We start from the raw sequence: 21346 nt of genomic DNA, 5'->3' as shown, positions 1-21346 counted from the left end.
GTTTGAACCCTCATTTCTTCCATCTTATCTAGCCCCTCCCTCCTCACTCTTTGTTCTCCCTCTAAGCCACCATCCACTTGGCTATCAGAGAAATTATTTTATCATGTTCATATACCCTTAATCTTGTTACTCGCTAACTTCACATTTTCCATTATTTCTCCATTATTTTGAGGATACAATATAAATGCTTCAGAATGTTATTTAAGACCCTGGGTCTGGCCAACTATTTGCCAGAATTTCTTCCTGACCATTCCTGCCCCCATTCCATACATTTGATGAACAACCTTGGACTCTGGCCATACAGACTACTTGTGGTTGCTGACAATGCCACGTTTTAAATTCCCCCTGCCTTCGTTGTTTCTTCCTTCCCTTCTCGATTTTCTTAAATTCCACTTGTCCTTCAAATCTCACTTTAAGTAGCTACTAGTCGAAAGCCTCCTCTATCCACCTCCCCACACAACTATCTAATAAACTTTAAGTGACTCTTCTGATTCCTGAAGCATGTCCTAGAGATGGGATTCAGGATGGGCTAAATATGGTTACATAGCCTATTGAATATTTTAAGCTGAAGGCGTTGGGGAATTGGCATCTGCAGGCAGGACTTTGTGACCTTCCCCTCATGTGAGCGTTGCTTCCCTATACCTGGGAGAAAGGAGCATCCTTATCTCTGAAGACATGGGGCAGAAAGAGAAATGTGAATGAATGGTCTCTGTTAAGTTTCCCCCAGTTTGCTATACTTAGCTCATATTCTTTGTCCCATCATATCTTTCTGTTCTTCATCAAACCTAGCATAAAGACACTCAGGTTTAACCATTTTTTTGGGGGGGGAAGGTCTTCATTTGCTTATGAAGCCTCCCGTGTCATGTAAAACTTGAATCAATTTGTATGCATTTCACTTATTAGTCTGTCTTTTGTTACAGGTTCTCAGTCAAGAATTTAGAAAGGTAGAAGAAAAGATACTTTTTCCTCCCCTACACCACCTTATTCTTGTTCTCTTCTGCCTCTTTCCTGTCAGACCCAGTTTTAAGCCTAACCAAACTGTAACACATATATCTTTCGTTTCTGCCCTGCCAGCTTTTAGTATCTTCTCCAGCAGATACTAGTTCTTGTTGAGTGGGCTGACAAAGAAGAAACAACAAATTCTTCCTCATGGAGTGCTATGTTCATTTCTTATTATCTGAAAAGACTATATATCCTCTGTAACTTTCTCCAAAATATTATAGTGCCTTCTGGAGACATTTAATAAAATAGTGCTTAGTGATTATGCATATGTGGTTGACAATTTACCTAGAAAGAGAAAGACTGATAGAGAATTTGCCCATATGAATATTTTCCCGTATGTAATTTTTCACTTTCACGATCAGTGAGATCTTCGCTTATTTCCTAGCCATTATAATCTTCTAATTCCAGGTTTGAAAGGCAGAGTGCTTATGTATTTTAGGAAAACCAGGTAATACCTCATGTCTATAAAAAATAATCTTTGTTCCTATACTATGTGTTTTTTTTTTTTTTTTTTTTTTTGTGGTACGTGGGCCTATCACTGAGACCAGTCTTGTCTGTCCCACTGACAAGCTGTTAAGAACATAGTATAGGGGGCTTCCCTGGTGGCGCAGTGGTTGAGAGTCCGCCTGCCGATGCAGGGGACACGGGTTTGTGTCCCGGTACGGGAATATCCCACATGCCGCGGAGTGGCTGGGCCCGTGAGCCATGGCCGCTGGGCCTGCGCGTCCGGAGCCTGTGCTCCGCAACAGGAGAGGCCACAACAGTGAGAGGCCTGCGTACCGCAAAAAAAAAAAAAAAAGAAAAAGAAAAGGCTGACAGACGGGAGCCAGGGGGCTCAGTTCAGGGTGAATGCTCACTGGATAGAGCCAGCGCTGCGGTGGGGAAACCGGCTTCAGTCCTTGAATTACAGCTTGCTCTCTTATGACAGAAGAGTTACCTGTTTAAAAAATTTTTTTTATTGAAGTATAGTTGATTTACAATGTTGTGTTAATTTCTGCCGTACAGTGAGGTGACTCGGTTATATATATCCTTTTTCATATTCTTTTACATTATGGTTTATCACAGGACACTGAATATAGTTCCCTGTGCTATACAGTAGGACCTCGCTGTCTATCCATCCTGTATAGTATAATAGTTTGCACCTGCTAATCCCAAACTTCCAATCCTTCTCTCCCCCCCACCTCCACTCCCCCTTGGCAGCCACAAGTCTGTTCTCTATGCCTTTGAGTCTGTTTCTATATTGTAGATATGTTCATTTGAGAATTTATGTTCACTGTCAAATGAACATATCTAAGAGTTACTTTTTTTTTTTTTTTTTTTCTTATTTTGCGGTACGCGGGCCTCTCACTGTTGTGGTCTGTCCCGTTGCGGAGCACAGGCTCCGGACGCGCAGGCTCAGCCTCCACGGCTCACGAGCCTAGCCGCTCCGCGGCATGCGGGATCATCCTGGACCGGGGCACGAACCCCTGTCCCCTGCATCGGCAGGCGGACTCTCAACCACTGCGCCACCAGGGAAGCCCCTAAGAGTTACCTTTTAAATGTATAAATTATTTGTATGCTACTGCAGTATACTGAAACTAAATAAATCACAATGTCAATAAAGAAAAAAGAGGGAAAACATTTAGTATTTATAAAATCCAAAGAACAGAATAAATAAGCAATGATAGATACACATACCATATATATGTAGAGAGAAGTTCAAATTCAAATACAAATCATTTCCTATCATTCTTATTAGTGTTTTCTTATATTTGCATGGACAGAAAAGAACACACACTTTAGGTCTTTTTGAAACATGAGGATGAATAAATGAAATATATGAAGGGATTGCAAATTAAATTTAATTTATTAGAATGGGGAAAATTGTGTGGTATTTGGTAATCTCTAATGACAGGAGAAATAAGATAGACCATCAGTTTAGAATTTTCTAAAATGTTCTGACATCCATAGCTTGTATTTTAAGATCTCCATTACGTTAAAGTATATACAGTTGTCCCTTGAACAACATAGGTTTAAACTTCGTGAGTCTATTTATAGTAGATTGTTTTCCAGTTAATGTACAGTACTACATGATCCATCATTGGTTTAGTCTGTGGATGCCAAACCGCGGATGTGGAGGGCTGACTGTAAAGTTATTTGCGGATTTTCAGCTGCCTGGGGCTTTGCACTCCTAACCTCCCACATTGTTCAAGGCTCACCTTTACATGAAAAGGATTTGAACTGGAAACTTCAATCATAATTTTAATGCTCAAATCCATTTCTTTAAAACTTAAGCCTTGATCTAGTAATTCCAAATCTAAGAGTCTAGCTAAGGAAATGAAATACTTTTAAGCTTAATGTGTACTGAGATATTTGTTGCAGTGAAATTTTTAGCAGTCAAAGCTGATGGCATTCTAGTTCTCTTTTAAAAAAGGACGATGGTCAAGTATATTATGGGATTTAGAGATAAGGGAATATTAAGTGGCCATTAAAGTACAGTGTTTATAAAATATCTGTAATGACATGGAAGGGTATTTATCATGTGACTGATAGAAAAAAAGATATGTGAATTTTACATAATATGTGCTTGACCTTGTGAAAGAATTTTAAAAGACTTGAAGGGAATACATCAAAATGTTAAGTGATTATCCTTGGGTATTGGAATTATAAGAAATTTAAAAATATTTGTCATTTTCTGGCAGTTTTCAAATAGTCTACATTTAGCACACCCGTAGTATTATATTACGAAGGCTTGTAAACTAAAGGGTAAAGTTTAGTTTAGAATACTCCATTCAGTAACTTGTTTTTAATGGAATTTTCGTAAAAATTAAGCAAACGTTTACCCTCATTTGTCATTTTTCTCTTTTTGAGTTGGGGATATTTTAGCATCCTAAGAGGTTGACCCCTAAAGGTTCATTGGTTTTGTCACTTAAAAGTGGGCTGGGGGGGTGGGTAGGTATAGTAGGAGCTAGGAAGGAGGAGAAAGACTTAAAGGTAATTTAATGAATTATCTGCGGATAATCTTTGCATATAGAATGTCAGTCTGTGGCCTTACTTTGTGAGAGATCTGATAGAACATTCTCTTCTCTGATTTCTGCAGCATCAAGTCATGGGTGGATAAGATGCAGGAAGACCTTGTCACCCTGGCAAAAACTGCAAGTGGAGTCAATCAGCTTGTTGATGTGAGTAAAGTCTCCCCAAACTTACTAATCATTTCTTTGATTTGCGTGCAGTTCTTTCCTCTAAGAAACTGTCTTTCTATATTATAAATAGGACAATTTTTCATGTGAATCTGATAGTGAAATTCTGAGAGGGACTTTTGGTGCTGCCAGTTACTGCCATCCCTAATAATTAGTGAGGTGTTCTCACTGCACTTTACAGTTTATATACAGCCTTCCCTTACATGAGTTCATATGATGTATAGTCATCCCTAAAATTCAAATTGGGGTGTCCTGTTTCCTCCCATCTTCAGAGGATATTAGGATCTTTTGTGTAGTGGTGACTTTAAGCCCTGTGAGGGATTCTTTTGAATATCCTCAGTGGGAACATATCTTCATTCTTTGAGGGTAGATTTTATTTTCAAAAGCGGTTTACAATGTTTACAGCCATGCCTAGAGGCTAGAGTGAATCACTGAGATGGGTCGTACAGACTTTTGTGCAAGGAAAGGAGACACTATAAAAGATTGTTTTTCTTATGATTTATGAAATGACTATGAATGTCACTCTAAAATGATTTTTGATAATAATAGCAACATGTAAATATTTGTGTAACATCTTAAATAGATCATTTTCCTTGGGTAAGAGCATGTACATGTATAGCTTCCGTAAGATTTATTAAATTTTAAGCATCATTTCTTTAGAGTCTCACTGCTTTCATTTCAGTGTAAGTAATCTAACAATTTGAAAGTACCTTCATCTTGTGTTGTTAGTGATGCAGTGAGGTGTTTTGTTTTCCAAAAATATGGTGGATCAATGAGGTGAAATGGTATAAAAGTGGTTTCATGTATGATCTGTGAATATTTATTATATGAATATTTATATGTGACTATTCCTCTCTGGGAGAAACTAGAATGAATGGTTAACCTGTGTATTAATAGGAATTCATAAAGAAACCTTACTAAGCATATACTTCAAAATATTATTCCAGAATCTCTTCATAACACAATTATAGGTTTCAAACCGAGCATATGTTGAGTAAATTTCAATATTTATGAGATGACATAAGGAATATATTTTGAAATGAAAAGTGTTCTTTGTGAATAACAATGATCGAATTAATTCTAATGAACAGTTATTGAGCACACAGCATGTCCCAGGCACTGTGCAGGCTACCAGGGGTTGACAGAGACACAGTTCCTCTCCTCAGAGAACTGACATGCTAGTAATCAAAATCTCCATTTTTGAAGGTGCAAAGATGCCTGAAGGCTACTGTTAGCTGATGTTTGGGATCTGCAATGATTCACTGTGGGAAAATAAATTAGAGTATGAAAGTGTGTAGGGTAATAAGTAAGCCTCTATGAAAGTGATGGCATTTGTGGAATGAGGAAAAAAAGAAGAGAATTGACAGATTCTGGTTAAAAGTTATGTAAATCTTTTTATTGACGGATTGAAATTAAAAGTAAACTGCTTTTGGGAGCTCTTCTTTACTCCTCAGTGTTTTATCAGCCTCAAAAACCACTTTCTTGGCTGACCTCTTTTTTTACTTTTGGTGTTAATATGTGAACCCCGTCTTGCCAAATCTGCTTTTTTCAATGAATCCTTAAGAAAAAAAGTCTCACCTGATGTCCATTATGCTTTATGAGTTGTAGATGACTAAGAAGAGCGTAAATATTGATGCATGAGTAAATGGCCTTGTGTAAATTAGGATAACAAAATAGAATGGACAGGATGGAAGAAAATCCCCACAATGCTGCTTTTATGAGGCATTGTACCTCATTACAGTGATAGAAAAAATACAAATAAAAGAATTATATGTATGTAACAAGGGAGGGAAAGAGGAATTTACTGTTGGAAGAAGAATTTAAGTATTAGGGGACAAGAAGATAGATAAATGTGTCCATATGCCTCTTTCCTTTTGCCCAGAGAGAAGGTGGTCCATGATGGGGGCAAAAGAGGTGCATTTCTTTTTTTTTTAATTAAAAAATTTTTTTGGGGCTGCATTGGGTCTTCATTGCTGTGCAGGCTTTCTCTAGTTGTGGTGAGCGGGGGCTACTCTTCGTTGTGGTGCGTGGGCTTCTCATTGCGGTGGCTTCTCTTGTTGCAAAGCATGGGCTCTAGGCACGCGGACTTCAGTAGTTGCAGCACACGGGCTCAGTAGTTGTGGCACACGGGCCATAGAGCGCACGGGTTTCAGTAGTTGCAGCATGTGGGTCCAGTAGTTGTGGAGCACAGACTCAGTAGTTGTGGTGCACGGGCTTAGTAGTTGTGGTGCACGGGCCTAGTTCCTCCACGGCATGCGGGATCTTCCTGGAGCCGGGAACAAACCCATGTCCCCTGCATTGGCAGGAGGATTCTTAACCACTGCACCACCAGGGAAGTCCCAGTGGTGCATTTCTTTTTGGCCACAGGAACTTAAAGCGCAGACTAGCTGAAGGACGCCAGAGTTGAGAGTGAAATTTGTGTTGAGACTAAGGGTGTTAGATGCATGGTGAGGATCAAAAGTTCAAAAAATAGAGGAATTTAGCAGGTTTGGGGTTGAAATTCAATATTTAAAAAATGATGATTCCCAAATTATTGAATGTAGTTTTTACTGGCATCACAGGGCACATCTTGCTTTTTACCTGCGGGCTCAGCTGCAATGAGGGAACATAGCTGAAATTGGACATCTTTGCAATTTTATGAAAATTACTTTGGGCATCATAAAATATTAGCCCAGGGAAGTCTGATAAATAGTATTGAATAAAAGCAGTACCTTAACTTTAAAAATTAGAGATTTTGCCCAGGTACCTGATTAACTTCTGTTAAAGATCAGGAATGAATAGGCTTATGTAGTACTGTTAGCCCTGATACATTCAAGTTTTAAGATATCTTTTATTGGATTTTTCCATTTCTAATCACGTATTGGGAGAATACACGTCCTTCAATTGCATATGATCATCCACAAAGTAGATTAAATAATTGAGGAAAGAGGGGCTTCTCTGGTGGCAACAGTGGTTAAGAATCTGCCTGCCAATGCAGGGGACACGGGTTCGAGCCCTGGTCCAGGAAGATCCCACATGCCGCGGGGCAGCTAAGCCCGTGCACCACAACTACTGAGCCTGAGCTCTAGAGCCCACGAGCCACAACTACTGAGTCCGCGTGCCACAACTACTGAAGCCCCCACGCCTAGAGCCCAGGCTCTGCAACGAGAGGCCACCGCAATGAGAAACCTGTGCACCGTAACGAAGAGTAGCCCCCGCTCACCCCAACTAAAGAAAGCCCGCTTGCAACAGCGAAGACCCAAGGAGGCCAAAAATAAATAAACAAACAAACAAATAAATAAATTTATTTAAAAAATTGAAAGAAAAAATAAAATTAGGAGAAAGAGATAATGCATTATACTTTTTCTTAGTATAGTACTTAATATATTAGAACCTTTTAAATACAACTGAGGACTACTTTTTTTTTTTTTCTAAATTAGTTCAAGTGTTCAAGCACTGTCCTAAGCCCTTTACATCCATTATCTTATTAATCCTCAGGATAACCTTGTGAAGTGAATATCATCATCTTTAACATGCAGGAAGAAATTATTTGCAAGGTTAAATTTTTGTTCTAGGGTGTACAACTACTAAATGGGGTATAACTCCAACAATGAAAAGAGTCTTGTTATGCTTTAGAATATATGTTCATATTTTACCTTTTTATTATTACCACTTGTATTTTGAGAAGGTGAGCAGATCTTCAGTTCGGTACAAGGTTAATATATCTGGTTATGCTACTACTCTTTTTATAAAAGATATAAAGAAGAAGTGAAAGCTCTGCCACCAAGTATGTACTCATGAACATTTCCATTTGAGTTTCTTTAAAAAAGAAAAATGTAGAAGGAAATTCTAAGATGTAAATTTACATGCAGAATTTAAAAACTTCCATTATTGTTCATGTGCACAGAAATGGTTTTGTGTGTATATCCGTTGAAAGAATTGCTGCGAATTGTACAGGAAGTTTTTCCTGATTTTTGTCTTCATGGTCTTCTAACTGAAGAAAATACACGTATTATTTTTTATAGAATGTTATAGCATATCCTTTAAAAAAATCTTAAAGACTATTATACCTGTAGTTCTTACAGTTGATAGCTTTGTGATCTAGCCAAGATGTTTATTTATTAACCTCATGGTGTTGCTGACATAGTTGACATAATCCATGTAAAATATTTATTGACCTATAATCAGAACTCAACAAATGTCATTCATTTGTTATATTAATTGAGGGTATAGTATTATATTAGTTGGAGGTACAGGCGGAACCAATGTAACAAAGACGTAAGATAACCGTGTATTTTTCTCTCATATGACAATCTAGAGGTGTGCAGTCTAGGGTCAGCAGAGTGGCTCTGCCATCCTCAGCATATGGCTTCCTTCCTGGGTCCAAGGTGATCCTTTCAGTTGCCCTTATTTCCCAGCCATCATGCAAAGGGAGAGAGACTAGAAGAGCAGGTACACAGTCCCTGTAAGGGTAAGACATCTTGCGCCCATTCTGGTGGTCAGAACTTATTCTCATGGGCACATCTTAACTGGAAAGGAGTCAGAGAAATGGAGTCCTTAGCTGGGTAATGATACGCCTACTCTCCCACAGTGGAAGAGGGCAGAACAAAGAGTGGAGGACAACTAGTCTTCCACTGATAGGTACTATTTTTTGAAGAGCTATATCTAAAAATGTATTAAAGACACGTTAATAGAAAATGCAAGGTATATATGTATATTTAAACATAATCAAGAATGAAATCATAGATCAAGACAAAAAGACCCCCAGATTATGAAACATATATGTATTTTTAAACAATTTGAATTATAGAAATTTTTGGAGACATTGTATTACTTTTGTTTATATTTTATTGAATAAAATTTGACATGTAAATTTAAGTTGCACATCATGTTACTTTGATACATTTATATTTTTTAATATGGTGGCCATTGTAATGATATTTATCACATTACATACTTATAGTACAGTATTATCGTCTGTGTTCAGTAAACTATACATTAAATCCGTATCACTATTTTAGTATTTGTTACAAGTTTGTACCCTTAAACGCTGTTAGTTTTATCCCACTGTCCCCTCTCCCCTGGTAACCTCTGCTTTACTCTGTTGTTGTTGCTGTTGTTTTTTTACACGTTTGATTTTTTTAGATTCCACACATAAGTGATATCGTACAGTACTTTTCTTTCTCTGTCTGGCTTATCTCACTTAATGTAATGTGCTCAAGGTCCATCCATGTTGTTGAAAATGGCAGAATATTCTTCTTTCTCATGGTTGAATAATATTTTATTGTATATATATATATACTACATTTTTTTTTTTTTTTTTTTGCGGTACGCGGGCCTCTCACTGTTGTGGCCTCTCCCGCTGCGGAGCACAGGCTCCGGACGCGCAGGCTCAGCGGCCATGGCTCACGGGCCTAGCCACTCCGCGGCATGCGGGATCTTCCCGGACCAGGGCACGAACCCGTGTCCCCTGCATCGGCAGGCGGACTCTCAAGCACTGTGCCACCAGGGAAGCCCTATACTACATCTTTTTATTCATTCATCCACTGATGGGCATTTGGGTTGTTTTCATTTCTTGGCTATTGTGAATAGTGCTGCAAATAAACATGAAGGTACATATGTCTCCTCAGACTCCTATTTTCTTTCCTTTGGGTATATCCCCAGAAGCAGAATTTCTGGATCATATGGTAGGTCTCATTTTAAGTTTTTGAGGAACCTCCATATTATTTTCCATAGTTTTTGGACTAATTTACTTCCCACCAATACTGTGTAAGGATTACTTTTTCACCAGTACGTGCCAGCACTTGTTGTCTCTTGATGATAGCCATTCTAACAGGTGTGAGGTGATAGCTTGTTGTGATTTTTATTTGCCTTTTCCTGATGATTAGTAAGGTTGAGCATCTTATCATGTGCCTGTTGCTCATTTTGATGACCTCTTTGGAAAACATTTCTATTCTGCCCTTTTCTTCCATTGGATTATTTTTGTTATTCTTGTTATGTTAATATGCAAAATATATTTAAAAACTAACCCCTTTCTGATATTTAGTTTGCCAGTTTTTCTCCCATTCTGTAGGCTACCTTTTCATTTTAATTGTTTTTTTTTGTGGTTGCTGTGCAGAAGCTTTTGAATTTGATGTAGTCCCATTTGATGAGTTTTGCTTTTGTTGTTTGTGCTTTTGGCGCTGTGCCCAAAGAATCATTGCCAAGACCAATATCAGTGAGCCTTTTGCCTATGTTTTCTAGGATTTTTATGGTATCAGGTCTTAGTTTAAGTCTTTGTTCCATTTCGAGTTAATTTTTGTGAATGGTGTGAGATAGAGGTCCAGTTTCACTGTCCTGCATGTGTTTTTTTCAGTTTTCCCAGCATCATTGATTGAAGAGACTAACCTTTCCCCCTTGGGTGTTCTTGGCTCTCTTGTTGAATATTAGTTGATCGTATGTACTGGGATTTAATTCTGGGCTGTCTGTTCTGTTACAGTGGTCTATGTGTTTATTTTTGTGCCAGTACCATACTGTTTTTCATTACCATGGCTTTGTAGTATAGTTTGAAAGCAGCAAGTGTGATACTTCCAGTTTTGTTCTTTGTTCTCAGGATTGATTTGGCTATTTGGGGTCTTTTGTGGTTCCAAACACATTTTAGGATGATTTCTTCTACTTCTGTAAAGAACGCGTTTGGTATTTTGATGGCAATTGTCTTGAATCTAAAGATGGCTTTGGTTAGTATGGACATTGTAACAATATTAATTCTCCCGTTCCATGAACACAGGATGTTTTTCCATTTGTTTATGTCTTCTCCAATTTCTTTCAGTAAAGTGAAGGCATTTTATTACTTTGAGACACACACACACACAAACACAAACTTTTTCAGCTATTGTGCTGGCAAGTGGAGAGGATGATAATCATATGTTAATAAATAGATGACATTTTAGAAATTAAAGTGGTCTTAATATTTTTGGAAACAAGGTTAAGTTCATAGCAACCATTTTTCCTTTAATACATTAATAAATTATTTCATGATAAAGTTATACCAAAATTTCAACCAGTATCTAAATGACCAGGTATTCTAAATTAATGGTTTCTATAACAATAAGACTTTGCTTTATGCAAAAGTTTTCTAAAAATAACTTGATGAATAGAAACTGCTCTTTATTTTTTCTATAAAATGCCTTGCTGAATCTGCAAAAAGTTATATTAAAAGGAAATAGAACTTTGCAAATATGTCAGAAATCCTCAGTTGCTGCACTTGATTGACTCTGCCCTGGGGAAAGCAAACCACAACTGTGGAAGCAAATTACAATCATCCGGGAGGTTAGTTGTCTCCTTTGTGTGCTATTTTATTCACACTTCCGCCTTTCCCTTTAGGAATCCAAGACTTTCTTGTAGACTCTTTTTTATTACAAAAGGAAGGGATTGATAGTTATCATTTCCACTTGGTTATTTAAGTCTTTGGTTACTCTTTGAGCCCTGGAGCAGAACATATTTGGTATTAGGAAGCAGATGTGAAGACCGTATTTTGGGAAGAGGTAGAGTTTCTCCTCATTCCAAATAGGTCTCTTATTCCTGGCAGGGGACAGGTGGGGACAGGGGACTAGCAGAACCTGGACTGAGGTGAGGTACATGATACACTGAAGGTGAAGAATTTAAGGAGGTGCACTTGTTCTGAGGGTCATGAACTTGCACGACCCTTAGAGTGAGTTAGGGGCTCCTAAAATTTTGTGCTCTCGCTACCTCACTTGCCTTACCCTCGTCGTAGCCCTGAGGCCCAGGGACAGGAAAGGCCTAACTTGCTCTGTATCTTCTGCTCCCCATGGCTGAATGCAGAGACATTTGCAGCCTTTTTGGACATCACACAAATTACAGGCTACATTTTCTTTCCTGTGACTTTCCCCCCAATGTATAATGTCAGGTGTTTCTTACAGCCTTGTTTGATGTTTTGTAAGTCTCCCAGATTCCTCTTATGTCCCTGTAAGGTACAATGGCTGTTCTTCCAGTGTTAACAATATATGCATTTTGAAATCTCACCCACGTTATCTGACATTGGTCCATACTTCCCCTTCTATTTCAATTTTAATGTGCTGTGTCTTCTTATAATGAAGGATGTTAGGGAAATCCAAACTTTTTTTTAACAGAGACTATTGTATCCCTCTTGTTACCTAAGAGAGTTGAAATGATGCTTGTCACCTTGTTATTATAAGACTTTCATCTTTTTTATTTTAGTTTTTTTAATGTTTGAATTTTATTTTATTTTTTTTTTACACAGCAGGTTCTTATTAGTCATCAATTTTATACACGTCAGTGTATACATGTCAGTCCCAATCGCCCAATTCATCACACCACCATCCCCACCCCGCCCCGCGGCTCTCCCCCCTTGGTGTCCATACGTTTGTTCTCTACATCTGTGTCTCAACTTCTGCCCTGCAAACCGGTTCATCTGTACCATTTTTCTAAGTTCCACATACATGCGTTAATATACGATATTTGTTTTTCTCTTTCTGACTTACTTCGCTTTGTATGACAGTCTCTAGATCCATCCACGTCTCAACAAATGACTCAATTTCGTTCCTTTTTATGGCTGGGTAATATTCCACTGTATATATGTACCACAACTTCTTTATCCATTCATCTGTCGATGGGCATTTAGGTTGCTTCCATGACCTGGCTACTGTAAATAGTGCTGCAATGAACATAGGGGTGCATGCATCTTTTTGAATTATGGTTTTCCCTGGGTATATGCCCAGTAGTGGGATTGCTGGGTCATATGGTAATTCTATTTTTAGTTTCTTAAGGAACCTCCATACTGTTCTCCATAGTGGCTGTATCAATTTACATTCCCAGCAACAGTGCAAGAGGGTTCCCTTTTCTCCACACCCTCTCCAGCATTTGTTGTTTGTAGATTTTCTGATGATGCCCTTTCTAACTGGTGTGAGGTGATACCACATTGTAGTTTTTTTTTTTTTTGCAGTACACAGGACTTTCACCACTGTGGCCTCTCCCGTCAAGGAGCACAGGCTCTGGACGCGCAGGCCCAGTGGCCATGGCCCACAGGCCCAGCCGCTCCGCAGCATGTGGGATCCTCCCGGACTGGGGCACGAACCTGCGTCCCCTGCATCGGCAGGCGGACTCTCAATCACTGCGCCACCAGGGAAGCCCTCATTGTAGTTTTGATTTGCATTTCTCTAATAATTAGTGATATTGAGCAGCTTTTCATGTGCCTCTTGGCCATCTGTATGTCTTCTTTGGAGAAATGTCTATTTAGGTCTTCTGCCCATTTTTGGTTTGGGTTGTTTGTTTCTTTAATATTGAGCTGCATGAGCTGTTTATATATTTTGGAGATTAATTCTTTGTCCGTTGATTCGTTGGCATATATTTTCTCCCATTCTGAGGGTTGTCTTTTCGTTCTGTTTATGGTTTCCTTTGCTGTGCAAAAGCTTTTATGTTTCATTAGGTCCCATTTGTTTATTATTTTTTTATTTACATTACTCTAGGAGGTGGATCAAAAAAGATCTTGCTGTGATTTATGTCAAAGAGTGTTCTTCCTATGTTTTCCTCTAACAGTTTTATAGTGTCTGGTCTTACATTTAGGTCTCAAATCCATTTTGAGTTTATTTTTGTGTATGGTATTAGGGAGTGTTCTAATTTCATTCTTTTACATGTAGCTGTCCAGTTTTCCCAGCACCACTTATTGAAGAGACTGTCTTTTCTCCATTATATATCTTTGCCTCCTTTGTCATAGATTAGTTTACCATAGGTGCGTGGGTTTATCTCTGGGCTTTCTATTTTGTTCCATTGATCTATGTTTCTGTTTTTGTGCCAGTACCATAGTGTTTTGATTAGTGTAGCTTTGCAGTATAGTCTGAAGTCAGGGAGTCTGATTCCTCCAGCTCCGTTTTTTTCCCTTAAGACTGCTTTGGCTATTCTGGGTCTTTTGTGTCTCCATACAAATTTTAAGATGATTTGTTCTAGTTCCATAAAAAATGCCATTGGTAATTTGATAGGGATTGCATTGAATCTGTAAATTGCTTTGGGTAATATGGTCATTTTCACAATGGTGATTCTTCTAATTCAAGAACATGGTGTATCTCTCCATCTGTTGGTATTGTCTTTAATTTCTTTCATCAGTGTCTTATAGTTTTCTGCATACAGGTCTTTTGTCTCCCTAGGTAGGTTTATTCCTAGGTATTTTATTCTTTTTGTTGCAATGGTAAATGGGAGTGTTTCCATAATTTCTCTTTCAGATTTTTCATCATTAGTGTATAGGAACGCAAGAGATTTCTGTGCATTAATTTTGTATCCCGCAACTTTACGAAATTCATTGATTAGCTCTAGTAGTTTTCTGTTGGCATTTCTAGGATCCTCTATGTATAGTATCATGTCATCTGCAAACAGTGACAGTTTTACTTCTTCTTTCCAATTTGTTTTCCTTTTATTTCTTTTTATTCTCTGATTGCCATGGCTAGGAATTTCAAAACTATGTTGAATAATAGTGGTGAGAGTGGACATCCTTGTCTTGTTCCTGATCTTAGAGGAAATGCTTTCAGTTTTTCACCATTGAGAATGATGTTTGCTCTGGGTTTGTCTTATATGGCCTTTATTATGTTGAGGTAGGTTCCCTCTATGTCTACTTTCTGGAGAGTTTTTATCATAAATGGGTGGTGACTTTTGTCAAAAGCTTTTTCTGCATCTATTGAGATGATCATATGGTTTTTATTCTTCAATTTGTTAATATGGTGTATCACATTGATTGATTTGCATATATTGAAGAATCCTTGCATCCCTGGGATAAATCCCACTTGATCATGGTGTATGATCCTTTTAATGTGTTGTTGGATTCTGTTTGCTAGTATTTTGTGAGGATTTTTGCATCTATGTTCATCAATGATATTGGTCTGTAATTTTCTTTTTTTGTAGTATCTTTGTCCTGTTTTGCTATCAGGGTGATGGTGGCCTCATAGAATGAGTTTGGGAGTGTTCCTTTCTCTGCAGTTTTCTGAAAGAGTTTGAGAAGGATGGTTTTTAGCTTTTCTCTAAATGTTTGATAGAATTCACCTTTGAAGCCGTCTGGTCCTGGACTTTTGTTTGTTGGAAGATTTTAAATCACAGTTTCAATTTCATTACTTGTGATTGGTTTGTTCATATTTTCTATTTCTTCCTGATTCAGTCTTGGCAGGTTGTGTATTTCTAAGAATTTGTCCATTTCTTCCAGGTTGTCCATTTTGTTGGCACAGAGTTTCCTGTAGTAGTCTCTTAGGATGCTTTGTATTTCTGCGGTGTCTCTTGTAACTTCTCCTTTTTCATTTCTAATTTTATGGATTTGAGTCCTCTCCCTCTTTTTCATGATGAGTCTGGCTAATGGTTTATCAATTTTGTTTATCTTCTCAAAGAACCAGCTTTTAGTTTTATTGATCTTTGCTATTGTTTTCTTTGTTTCTATTTCATTTATTTCTGCTCTGATCTTTATGATTTCTTTCCTTCTGATAACTTTGGGTTTTGTTTGTTCTTCTTTCTCTAGTTCTTTCAGGTGTAAGGTTGGATTGTTTATTTGAGATTTTTCTTGTTTCTTGAGGTAGGCTTGTATAGCTATAAACTTCCCTCTTAGAACGGCTTTTGTTGCGTCCCTTAGGTTTTGGATCGTCGTGTTTTCATTGTCACTTGTCTCTAGGTATTTTTTGATTTCCCCTTTGATTTCTTCAGGGATCTCTTTGTTATTTAGTAACGTATTGTTTAGCTTCCATGTGTTTGTGTTTTTTACGTTTTTTCCCCCTGTAATTGATTTCTAATCTCATAGCGCTGTGGTCAGAAAAGACTCTTGTATAATTTCAATTTGCTTAAATTTACTGAGGCTTGATTTATAACCGAGGATGTGATCTGTCCTGGAGAATGTTTTGTGCGCACATGAGAAGAAAGTGTAATCTGCTGTTTTTTGATGGAATGTCCTATTAATATCAATTAAATCTATCTGGTTTATTGTGACATTTAAAGCTTCTGTTTCCTTATTTATTTTCATTTTGGATGATCTGTCCATTGGTGCGAGGTGTTGAAGTTGTCCACTATTATTGTGTTACTGTCGATTTCCTCTTTTAGAGATGTTAGCAGTCGCCTTATGTATTGAGGTGCTCCTATGTTGGGTGCATATATATTTATAATTGTTATATTTCTTCTTGGATTGATCCCATGATCATTATGTAGTGTCCTTCCTTGTCTCTTGTAACATTCTTTATTTTAAAGTCTATTTTATCTGATATGAGGATTGCTACTCCAGCTTTCTTTTGATTTTCATTTGCATGGAATATCTTTTTCCATTCCCTCACTTTCAGTCTGTATGTGTCCCTAGGTTTGAAGTGGGTCTCTTGTAGAACGCATATATATGGGTCTTGTTTTTATATCCATTCAGCAAGCCGGTGTCTTTTGGTTGCAGCATTTAATACATTCACGTTTAAGGTTATTATTGATATGTATGTTCCTAGGACCATTTTCTTTATTGTTATGGGTTTGTTCTTGTAGGTCCCTTTCTTCTCTTGTGTTTCGCACTTAGAGAAGTTCCTTTAGAATGTGTTGTAGAGCTGGTTTGGTGGTTCTGAATTCTCTTAGCTTTTGCTTGTCTGTAAAGCTTTTGATTTCTCCATGGAATCTGAATAAGATCCTTGCCAGGTAGGGTAATCTTGGTTGTAGGTTCTTCCCTTTCATCACTTTAAGTATATCATGCCACTCCGTTCTGGCTTGTAGAGTTTCTGCTGAAAAATCAGCTGTTAACCTTATGGGAGTTCCCTTGTATGTTATTTGTCATTTTTCCCTTCCTGCTTTCAATAATTTTCCTTTGTCTTTAATTTTTGCCAAGTTGATTACTGTGTGTCTTGGCATGTTTTTCCTTGTGTTTATCCTGTATGGGAGTCGCTGTGCTTCCTGGACTTGGGTGGCTGTTTCCTTTCCCATGTTAGGGAAGTTTTCAACTATAATGTCTTCAAATATTTTCTCTGGTCCTTTCTCTGTCTCTTCTCCTTCTGGGACCCCTATAATCCAAATGTTGTTGTGTTTAATGTTGTCCCAGAGGTCTCTTAGGCTGTCTTCATTTCTTTTCATTCTTTTTTCTTTATTCTGTTCCATAGCAGTGAATTCCACCATTCTGTCTTCCAGGTCACTTATCCGTTCTTCTGCCTCAGTTATTCTGCTATTGATTCCTTCTAGTGTAGTTTTCTTTTCAGTTATTGTATTGTTCATCTCTGTTTGTTTGTTCTTTAATTCTTCTAGGTCTTTGTTAAACATTTCTTGCATCTTCTCGATCTTTGCCTCCATTGTTTTTCCAGGGTCCTGGATCATCTTCACTACCATTATTCTGAATTTTTTTTCTGGAAGGTTGCCTACCTCCACTTCATTTAGTTGTTTTTTGGGGGATTTATCTTGTTCCTTCATCTGGTACATAGCCCTCTGTGTTTTCATCTTGTCTGTCTTTCTGTGAATGTGGTTTTCATCCCATAGGCTGCAGGATTGTAGTTCTTCTTGCTTCCGCTGTCTGCCCGCTGGTGGATGAGGCTATCTAAGAGGCTTGTGTAAGTTTCCTGATGGGAGGTACTCATAGTGCCTAGAGCTGACTGTTGCTCTGGTGGGCAGAGCTAAGTAAAACTTTAATCCACTTGACTGCTAATTGGTGGGGCTGTGTTCCCTCTCTGTTAGTTGTTTGGCCTGAGGCAACACAACACTGGAGCCTACCTGGGCTCTTTGGTGGGGCTAATGACAGACTCTGGGAGGGCTCACGCCAAGGAGTACTTTCCAGAACTTCTGCTGCCAGTGTCCTTGTCCTCACGGTGAGCCACAGCCATCCCCCCCCTCTGCAGGAGACCCTCCAACATTAGCACGTAGGTCTGGTTCAGTCTCCCCTGGGGTCACTGCTCCTTCCCCTGGGTCCTGATGCACTCACTACTTTGTGTGTGCCCTCCAAGAGTGGAGTCTCTGTTTTCCCCAGTCCTGTCGAAGTCCTGCATTCAAATCCCACTAGGCTTCAATATCTGATTCTCTAGGAATTCCTCCTCCTGTTGCCGGACCCCCAGGTCAGGAAGCCTGATGTGGGTCTCAGAATCTTCATTCCAGTGGGTGGACTTCTGTGGTCTAAGTGTTCTCCAGTCTGTGAGTCACCCACCTAGCAGTTATGGGATTTGATTTTGCCTGTGATTGCGCCCCTCTTTCCATCTCATTGTGGCTTCTCCTTTGTCTTTGGATGTGGGGTGTCTTTTCTGGTGAGTTCCCGTGTCTGCCTGTCGATGATTGTCCAGCAGCTAGTTGTGATTCTGGTGTTCTCACAGGAGGGAGTGAGAGCATGTCCTTGTACTCCGCCATCTTGGTTCCTCCTCCGAAGACTTTCATCTTAAAAGTAAATTGTCTGGATTTCTAACATGTTAGGCTAGAATGTGCAAAAATATTTAAGAAATTTATTGATTAATATTTCCTGGAAGTTTATTTTTGAAGTAGAATCATTCTTCAAAGGTATTTTCATAGAATTTCCTGGATTTTGATTCACTATTATGATTTCATAAGTTAAAGTTATGTTGAAATCAATACCTTCATATTTTAATATACTCTCAAAGATGTAAATATAAAATGTGTCTAAATATTGAGCATTCAGAGCTCTTAATTAAGTTAGTATTTACATAATTAATGGTTTCTATAACGTAATTAATGGTTTCTGTTTTAAGTGAAGAATTGCTTTTCATTAGTAACTCATGGGATTAACAGACTGATGCTTTGACTTTGACATTGTGGTCATGCCATCTTTATGTAAATAGAATATTCATTTTCTAGGTGGTAGATAGTTTAATCTATTAATCTGTTTACAAAAGAAGTTACTGTAAAGCGGAATATAATTAATCTTGGAGATTGTGATTAGGGAATCAGCAAGATGCAGAGGCAACAACAGTGTTGGGGAATCTTCTTTTCTACTCTAGGGAATTCTGTTAAGTAGCTGGATGATATTAGATTTCTCTTTACCTGCTAGTCAACTGAGGCAAATGGTAACACTCTCCCTTCATTATAGAAATGTAACAGGGGTAAAAGGGAATGTAACAAGAAATGTGAGAGCAATAATAGATGCTATGCAGAAGTTAAATGCTTAGTACTTAAAAAAATGTAGCTTTATATTTATATTACTTTTGTAAAAGTAATATTACTTTATAAAAGTAATATAACTGTTTTATAAAGGTAATATAATTACTTTTCAAATAAAGCTATTTATTTTTATTTCATATTTTCTGGTTTTATTTAGAGTTGCCTTATTCCCTCCATGATGAAATGTTGTAACTAAATCAGTTACCACAGTTATGTCAGCAACCTGAGATTGTTATTATTTTGGGGGGGAAAACTCTTTTTTTTTTTCTTAGTAGAAGGAAATCTACTTGACTACAGAATGTACTGTCGGTAGAGACTTTGGACCCCCTTTACCCACCTACTGGAGATTTTAAATAAGAAGCTGTTGTTTTAAGACAGTGGTTAATTACATTCATTTTCAAAGATACGGAATAAACTCTAAGGGGATTTCTGATCTTAGGGTGACTTTCAGTATTTTATTAACTGATTTTTAAGTGAAGTACTATTGTTTCCCAAACATGAATGCTGAAAGACTATTAAAAATTTTTTTTACCTTACAAATCTGTTCCATTAGCAATCAAGAATTAACACTTTAAGTTATGCTTGCACTTGAAGGATAAATTATTGGTTATTGTTTCCCCAAATAGAAATCAGATGGTTTGGTAATACTAATTACAGAGAGAGTGATGGGTAGTGGCTATGCTCTTTTCTTGTCTGTTAGCTGCACAGAGGAAAGGGAAGCTAAAAACTCATAAGTGATGTAGCCAAGTGTTGGCTTCTTCTCTAGAACGAAGATGAATGGCATAAAAGACCATTCATTATTTGCTACTGCGCACTCTCAATATGCAACATAGAGCTGCTGCTTTTTTTTCCTGAAGACATCATTAATGTCTTTATGTCTAGAGCAGTGGTTCTCAGCTGAGGGCAGTTTTGTCCCCCAGGAGACATTTGTCAATACTTGGGAACATTTGTGATTGTCACAACTGGAGGGAGAGGGGGTGAGTGCTCCTGGCATCTAGTGTCTAGATGCTGAGGATGCTGCTAAACATCTCATAGTGCACACGATGTCACCCCAGAACAAAGAATTATCTGGTGAAAATGTCCATAGTGCTGAGGTTGCAAAACTGCTCTAGAAAAACTGAAGAATTTGAGGTAAGAATAAATGTCTGAAATTCTTTAAATGAATACAAAGTTGTAAAAAATTGGATCTCAGCGTTGATAGCTAGCAATGTTACTTTAGAAAAGCCATTTGTTAATAAGGTATGATGGTTAAGGGCAAATTGAACTGCTGCTTTTTAAAATTCTTTTGTTGGCAGTGAAATGAATTTAGGTCGTTTGGGGTTAAGGACATTAAACAAGCCACTCACTCAGCTTATGGTTAATTATTTTTAAATTTAATTTTAATAAAATCTGGTATGATCTCTTTTACTTTTAATTGCATATGAATTTTCTGGTCAAAATACATATATAATTCTTATACAGCTCCAGATATTCAAAGGGAAACAAGATAGTTTAATAAGTTACTTGTGGAATTAAAGACAAACAAAAAACCAAATAGGTAGCTTTTATACATATCTTAATATTCTTAATATTTCTTTGTTTTAATTCTAAGTACTCTAAGAGACTCTTAAAACTTACCATATGTGTGAGATGTCTCCAACCTAAAAACTGAAGAATTCTTGATGTGAATCTTTTTCATGCTCACCTTAGTCTTTGTTAGAGTTATTTTCCCTATTCCAGCAATGACCCCTAGTATTTCACTTGTAGTTTTGGTAAAAATAATCACGTGTTCCTATGTGTAATATGGAGAAAGTGAAGAGGCATGTTTATGGTTGTCACTTGTTCTGTTCCTTCGTACATTTTTAATATGTTGCTCAAAAGTGTCACCGTCAAATTCTTGTTCCTAGGAACTAAGGCAAGTAGCAGTATATGCTGTGGAAGGGTCGTCAATTCTGACTTAATTCTTCCTAAATAATCCTCAAGATAATGTCCCATTTGAAACATGATGCTGTCCCAGCTAAGAAGCTATATCATATCAAACAGAATGAATAGAAGTAGGGAAAGTGTTATCAAACTCTTGCGTTTGATGTTAGAATGCCTGTTTAATGTAGCTA

The 21346-nt window shown here is 37.8% G+C and overlaps 1 protein-coding gene across 5 annotated transcripts in view; it reads left to right on the top strand.

The window, feature by feature from the left end:
* CACNA2D1 (calcium voltage-gated channel auxiliary subunit alpha2delta 1) overlaps nt 1-21346 on the top strand; it is a 513328-nt gene that overhangs the window by 82965 nt on the left and 409017 nt on the right. For all 5 annotated transcript variants that reach the window (XM_073809606.1, XM_073809607.1, XM_019940505.3 and 2 more), the window contains one exon: nt 4082-4163. In XM_073809606.1, coding sequence (XP_073665707.1) covers nt 4082-4163 — 82 coding nt within the window. The remainder of the gene's footprint in view (nt 1-4081; nt 4164-21346) is intronic.

Source organism: Tursiops truncatus, chromosome 9 (genome assembly GCF_011762595.2).
Source record: "Tursiops truncatus isolate mTurTru1 chromosome 9, mTurTru1.mat.Y, whole genome shotgun sequence".
NCBI lineage: Eukaryota > Metazoa > Chordata > Mammalia > Artiodactyla > Delphinidae > Tursiops > Tursiops truncatus.
The sequence above is the reverse complement of the archived record's forward strand: the minus strand, read 5'-3'. Positions and strand labels throughout refer to the sequence as shown.